The 7,500-nt window shown below is 40.8% G+C and overlaps 1 protein-coding gene across 1 annotated transcript in view; it reads right to left on the bottom strand.

Moving 5' to 3' along the window:
• Positions 1 to 7,500, bottom strand: part of LOC122247638 (transient receptor potential cation channel subfamily M member 2) — a 23,062-nt gene that overhangs the window by 3,974 nt on the left and 11,588 nt on the right. The window contains exons 12-19 of the mRNA XM_086547058.1: positions 6,725 to 6,873; positions 5,790 to 5,966; positions 4,927 to 5,133; positions 3,790 to 3,968; positions 2,880 to 3,027; positions 2,108 to 2,215; positions 880 to 996; positions 1 to 146 (exon numbers count right to left, since the gene is read on the bottom strand). The exon at positions 1 to 146 is cut by the window's left edge and continues 59 nt beyond it. Coding sequence (XP_086403184.1) covers positions 1 to 146; positions 880 to 996; positions 2,108 to 2,215; positions 2,880 to 3,027; positions 3,790 to 3,968; positions 4,927 to 5,133; positions 5,790 to 5,966; positions 6,725 to 6,873 — 1,231 coding nt within the window. The remainder of the gene's footprint in view (positions 147 to 879; positions 997 to 2,107; positions 2,216 to 2,879; positions 3,028 to 3,789; positions 3,969 to 4,926; positions 5,134 to 5,789; positions 5,967 to 6,724; positions 6,874 to 7,500) is intronic.

Below are 7,500 nucleotides of genomic sequence, written 5' to 3'. Positions count from 1 at the left end.
TCGGAGATGAAGTCGATGAGGCTTCGGAGGCTGAAGTTGAGGTACTCGCGGTTCTGGCAAGTGTGACTCACTAAGACTCGGGTGGCGATGCCGTAGCCGAGGACGAACAGAAGGAGGAAGATCAGGAATTCCACCATCCTTGGTACCTAAGGGGGGGGGGAGTTTTTGAGAGTGGGTTTGGTGGTTTGGTGGTTATTGTCTATTCCTCCTCTTCTTCTTCTTCTTTCTCTTTCTCCTCCTCCTCCTACTCCCCACCTTCCTCTTCCTCCCCCTACTTCCCTTCCCTCTCTTTCTCCTCCTCCTCCTCCCCCTTTTTCTCCTCCTCCCCTTCTTTCTCCTCCTCTTTCTCCTCCTTCTCCTCCTCTTCCTCTTCCTCCTCCTCCTCCTCCTCCACCTCCTCCTCCTTCACCACCACTTCCCCCTCCTGTCATTATTATTAGCATTATGGTCATTATTGTTGTTATTGTTATCGTTATTTTTGTTGCTATAATTATCATCATTGTTGTTGTTATCATTATGATCATGATACGATCTTCTTTATCATCATTTCATTATGCGTCATTATCATCATCAATAAGATCATAATTAACATTATTGTTGGTGTTGTTTTTATCCTTATTATCAATATCATCATTATCATAATTGTTATCGTTATCCGTTATGTCATTTTCATTTTCATCATTATCATTATCACCTTTTTTTCTCAATCCTCCTCCTCATTCTCATATTCATCTTAATCATCATTAAACAATAAACAACAACAACAATCCTGATCCATAACGTAAACAACAACACAAAATATATATCAGCATAAAGCCAACAACAACACAACACTCGTCTCCCTTACACAAAAGACACGCCAATATCACCCTTACTCACCATATACACAAAGATGAGGATTTTGGACCCGAGTCTTGGCCACACGTAGAAGAACCGGAGTAACCGTAAGCTGAAGAGTGGCGCGCAGAGAGCGTAGAGTACGTAACCAAAGTCAGGCTGTGGGAGAGCGTCGGAGATGGTAAGAATGGTGGTGAGTGAGGAGGAGGAGGAGGGGGAAGGAGGAAGGGGGAAGAGGAGGGGGAAGGTGGGGGGTGGTGGTGGAGGGAGAAAAGGGGAAGAGGAGGAGGGTGGAGGGGGAGGGGAGGAGGGGGGAGGGGGAAGGAAAGGGGGGGAGGTGGTGGTGGAGGGGGAAGGGGGAAGGGGAGGGGGAGGAGGGTGGAGGGGGAGGAGGAAGAAAAGGGGGGGAGGGGGGGAAGATGAGGAGGAGGGTGGAAGGGGAGGGGGAGGGGGACGAGGAGGAGGAGGGGGGATGTGGAGGGGGGGAGGGGGAAAAGGATGAGGAAGAGGGTGGGAGGGGGGAGAGGAGGGTGGAAGAGGGGGAGGGGGCCAGGGGTATGTGGAGGAGGAGGGGGGGAGGGGGGGAAGATGAGGTTGAGGTGGAGGAGGGTGGGAGGGGGAAGGGGAGGGGGAGGAGGAGGAGGGGGAAGGGGAGGAGGAGAAGGAGTAGGAGGAGGAGGGGGAGGAGGAGTGGGGACAGGAGGAGGAGGGGGAGGGGGAAGAGGAGGAGGAGGAAGGGGAGGAGGAGGGTGGGAGGGGAGGAGGAGGGGGAGGGGGAGGGGGACACTAAAAAAAATGTGTTTTATATCTCTCAATCTCTGATTCGTATCTGATTCTCATCAACACAATTAATTCTTATCCCTAAGGATATAAAATGCTAAAGGAGAAAGTCTTCAAAGACCAGAAACAAAGACATGCTAAGACATACAGAGACACACAACGACATGCAAAGACAAGTAAAGACACACAAAGACATACAAGAACCACATACTAAGACAAACAAAGACACACGAAGACCACATACTATGACAAACAATGACACACAAAGACACACAAAGGCATACAAAGACATGAAAGGACACACAAAGACAAGTAAAGACATACAAGAACCACATACTAAGACAAACAAAGACACACAAACACACACAAAGACATACAAAGACACACAAAGACATACAAGGACATACAAGAACATACTATGACAAACAAAGACATACAAAGACATACAAAGACATACAGGAACCACAAACGAAGACAAACAGAGACTTACTATCCACGGAATGCTCCTCAGAACGAAGGCGGAGAGAAACACGACCAGGAGGCCAGTATCGTACCAGTGCCAAGCCGAGTTGCCGATGCGCTGGGTCGTCTGTGCCATCTGCGGGAGGGTGGGTATTTGGGGGTCACGTTTTTTTTTTTTTTTTTTTTTTTTTTTTTTTTTTTTTTTTTTGGGGGGGGGGGTGTTGGAATGTGGGTATTTGGGGGGGTTTCGGTTTGTGGGTATTGTGAGTATTCGTTTGTTGTTTTTTGTTGTTTTTTATGTTAGTATTTTTGGGTTTTGTTTTGTTTGTTTGTTTTTTGTTTTTTGAATGTGGGTATTTTGGAGTTTCGTGTTGTAGGTATTTTGATGTTTTGAAGGTTTTGCCGTGTGGGTATTTTGGGGATGAGTCATGTGGGTATTTGTGGGTTTCATCATGTGGGTATTTGCAATATTCGCTATGCGGGTATTTAAGGGTTTCGTCATATGGGTATCTTGGTGTTTCATTACGTGGGTATTTTTTACATTGATTGCAAATACCGAAGTGCAATATACTAAAAGTGGATAGCTATTAAAAACTACTCCCAAATTGTAATTAACTAGCCATCTATCCATATACATTGAGAAAAGACCTCAAAATAATATAAAAGATAATTCAAGATTCAAGAAAATACATTACTAGTAATCCCTTTCATAAATCAAGAACTATATACACCTAAAGATAATAAAAAAATAAAATAAAAATTCAACTTTAATAACACTTTGACCCATCTTGACCTCTGACCTGGATCATCTTCTCGATGGCTTCCGAGGTCACGATTATAGCCAAGATCCCTTCGAGAATAGTGGGCGTCTCGTCAAGGTTGAAGAGAACAAGGAAGCAGTGGGCGACGAACAGAAGTATTCGGTAGAGGATGCGAGACCAAAATTTTCTGGAAAAAAAGGTGGTCGATTTGTGATTCTCTTTGTAATGTTGTGGTTCGGGAAAGATGAATTAGTATGGAAATGCACTATTCGTTTTTGTTTTTCTTATCTTTATCTCTATTTCTGTTCTTATCATCATTGTTGCACTATTTTTTTTCTTATCCTTATCACTAATTCTGTTCTTATCAGCATCGTTATTATCATCGTCGTTGTTATTATGTCTGACCTTACTACTATCGTTATCATTATCATTAATATACGTGTCCGTGCATCTATCTAATCTATCTGTATTTCGTATAGAAAGTAGAAATATAGAAATTCATATAATTTCCGCTTTTCATGCTATTTATTCAGTGACTTTATTATTGTTATTCTAGATATTCATGCTTTATTCGTACGTTCGAAGGTGTATTGTCTACTTAAAACCGAAAACAGATACACGTATGCATGTGCAAAATCTCACACTTGTACACACATTCACACAAACACATACAAACACTAGATAGGAACACAATAGAAGATTTCACACACACACACACAACTACACACAAAAAAAAAAACAAACACACACAACGACACACACACACAAAAGCCACAAACAACAAAACACACACACTACCACCACACAAACAACAACCACTCCACACACACACACAAAAAAAAAACACAAAACCACAATCCCCCCCCCCCCCAAAAAAAAAAAAAAAAAAAAAAAAAAAAAAAAAAAACACAACCCACTTCGAAACCACCCAAACCCAAAACCCCCTCACCTCCTGACATTAGTCCATCGTTGGATCTCATCCGCCCTCGCCGACGGAGAGGACACGAACCGCATGTCCTGACCCACCATCGCCAGCTCTAGGATGTCGAGGCCGCCCCACCGTGAGTACCTCTGTTGCATCAAGCTCACGGCGTTGTTGTAGCTCTTTCTGTAGCCGAGGTCTGAGAGCTGGTGGAAGAGAGTGGGGGTGGAGGGGGAGGGGAAGAGGGGGGAAGAGAGTGGGGGGAGGAGGGGGAGGGGGAAGAGGGGGGAAGAGGGGGGAGGAAGAGGGTTGATTAGGATTAGGTATGAAAGAGGGATGAGAGAGGGAGTGAAGTAGGGATTGTGGAGATAGATGGTGTTTGGAATAGTTTTTGAAACTTTTTTTTTAGATGTTTTTGAAAGTTGTTTTGCGATTTGCTGAGAAAAAGTGAGTGTTGGACATAATCCTTTTGATATTTCCATTTTCTTTCAAAAAAAAAATCTTATAATACATTCTTTGAAGATTCTGCGTAGTTTCATTTTACAAGGATTCACAACTAACAATAAAAAAAATATATATACAGATAACTCAATCATTTGCGACCAAATTTTTAAAAACTTAAAAGCTTTCACATCAAATCTCTAAGATATTCATCCTCAAATCTCACGCCAGTCATTTAAAAGATTCTTACTTCTCCTATCTTATCTTATCTTATCATATCCTTTCCTATCATATCCTATCCTATTTTATCTGATTCTGTATTATCCTCACTACCTCCATCTTCTCTCCACCCCTATCCTATGCTCTCTACACCACTCCTTTCCTCTCTCCTTTCCTCTCTCCTCTCTTCTCCTCTCCTCTCCTCTCCTCTCCATTCCTTTCCACCTCTCTCCTCCCCTCTCCTCTCCTTTCCACCCTTTCCTCCCCTCTCCTCTCCACCCCTCTCTCCTCCTCTCCTTTCCTTTCCACCCCTTTCCTTCCCTCTCCTCTTTTCTCCTTTCCTCTCCTCTCCACTCCTTTCTGCCCCTCTCCTCCCCTCTCCTCTCCACTCCTCTCCTCTCGACTCCTCTCCTCTCCTCTCCCATCATATCCTATCCTCTCCTATCATCTCTCCTCTCTCTCTCTCTCCCCTCTACCTAACCAACACTACCCCATATCCCTCACCTCTATAGCTTTCTCCTCAAACATGTCCTTCATATCTTGGCTCTCCGTCCTCAGATCGGTGTCCGTGAGAGAGGCCAGAATCCCGTTGTAGATACAGGTGGCTACAACAGCGGCGCTCAGAGGGAAGCTGGTAATTTCCCACAGGAAGTCTGCCAGCTTGTTCCTTCGTGTGAGGATGGCCCAGATAAAAAGCTCCATGTAAGGGTCCTGGGACGAAGGAGGAAAGTATAAAGGAGGCTTTTAAAATGGAGGTAGATTCGGGTGGTAGAAGGACTTGTGTGGTGGTGGTGGTGATGGGGATGTTGGTAGGTCGGAGGTTGTGGTTGTGTGGTGGTGATGGTGGTGGTGGGGTTAAGGGGTATGAATGGGTATGGTGGTTGTGGTGAGGGTGTTGGTGGTGATAGAGGTTAGGGTGGATGTGGTGATGGTTATGATGTTGAGAGTGGGAAGGATGAATATAGGGATTATGGTGATGATGGTCATTATGTTAGGGGTAAGAACAGAAATAGTGATGATGATGATGGTGGCAAATTGATAATAATCATACGAAGAATAATGTTAATTTTCATGATAACAATGAAATACAATGTTAACGATGATATGTATTGATATTAATGATGATGTAAAGAAATAACAGTCATGATGGTAAAAAAAAATGATGATGATGGAAAAGAAATAAAACTCATTGCTTATTTTCAGTGATGATGATGATGATGTCGAAGATGATGATGATGAAGATAAACGCATCAATACGACACATAAGTAAGAAGTGATCACGTCAGAAATATCCCAAATTCCAATCACTTCCTTAATTCACTTCATATCCCTTCGTCCAATATCTTTCTCCACATCACATCACTCACCTCAAAATGGACGTTCACGAGAGACGAAGAAAATTGCTTCCCCTTGTTCCTGTCTTGGTACAAAGTGTGAACGTGGGCGCCCACCACTTTCTTCAGCAGTTTGTCTATGTCGCTGAGAGTGATTTGATCTTCTTCGGACGAGTGGCGGAGCAGCATCTTCAAGTGAACTTTGGGTTCCTGTCCGGAGAGTTTTTTTTTTTTTAGTTATTTTTTATATATCGTGACTGTTATGTATGTATATATATATATATATATATATATATATATACATATATATATATATATATATATATATATATATATATATATATATATATTATATACATATATACATATATATACATATACATATATACATGTATACATATATACATATGTATACATATACATATATACATGTATACATATATACATATGTATACATATACATACATACATGTATACATATACATATATACATATACATATACATACATATATATATATATATATATATATATATATCCCTGTCATCATGTATGTATGTATGTATGTGTGTGTGTCTGTGTGCGTGTGTGCATATATAATATATATATATATATATAATATATATATATATATATATATATATATATATATATATAATATATATATATATATATATATATATATATATATATATATATCCCTGTCCTCAAGTAGATGTTTTTATTTGTAGTACTTGTACATCATAGTGCGCTGACAATACATGAATGAATATAAAAAATTTCAGTTACAGATCACCCTTTGATACGAAATTACTACCCTGCACTAATATCCCCTAATTCTAAATTCCTCAGAAATACATCCATGTATCATGTAGCTTCAAACAGATTAAACATCTATTCAGTAGACCTAATCATGCCGATATTTATCTCAATCAATCATTACCACAACATCATCGCTCATTCACGCACCGGAAGATTATAAAGTCTCCGCAATTCTTCCACCGTCAGGAACCGCTTGATGTCGAAGCCCCAAGAGATGAGCAAGTCGACGAAGTCTGTCTTCTCCTCCCTCAGGGCCTGTTTCATGATGCCCCTTAAGTCTGCGTTGTCGTCGATCTCTGAGGTGCGGGACGAGGGGGGGGATTATCGTTTAGTAGGTTGGGGACGTGGACCTGTATTTGGGTATGGAGTGTGGAGTGTGGAGTGTGGAGTGTGGGTCTCTGTGTGGAAGTGTTTATATTTAGTGATAGGTAATTTTTTTTTCAGACGTTTTTATTGTTTTTTTTTTTTTTTTTTTTTTTGTCATGTGATTTGTTAATCAGATAGATCCTAGAATAGAGTTGTTATTATTGATCTGCACTGGTTTAATTGTGAGATTTTTGGCATTGGCGTTTTAATGCAACGTGTGTTTATGTTTGTTTTGTTTTTATTTGTTTATTTTTTTGTGTTTTTATATGCTGTTCATTTAGGACATTGAAATCCTTAATCATGGAAAACCTCATAACCAGTCAAGAGCAAGATAGGTGGGTAGGCAGACAGACGGACAGGTAGGCAGGCAGATAGATAGATAGATTAGATAGATAGATAGATAGATATACAGATAAATAGATATAAAAAAGGAAGAATAAAGGATAAACAGATAAATAGATAGAGACGTAAATACATACAGATAACCAGACAGATTAATAGATAGAAAAGAATATTCAAAGTGTATCTTTTTATGCTTGTGTATATGTACTATAAAA

Source organism: Penaeus japonicus, unplaced genomic scaffold (genome assembly GCF_977035675.1).
Source record: "Penaeus japonicus unplaced genomic scaffold, GWHDUDI00000001_assembly GWHDUDI00000019, whole genome shotgun sequence".
In the NCBI taxonomy this organism is placed as follows: Eukaryota; Metazoa; Arthropoda; class Malacostraca; order Decapoda; family Penaeidae; genus Penaeus; species Penaeus japonicus.
Note: the sequence above shows the minus strand (reverse complement) of the source record. Positions and strands in the feature narration are given on the sequence as shown.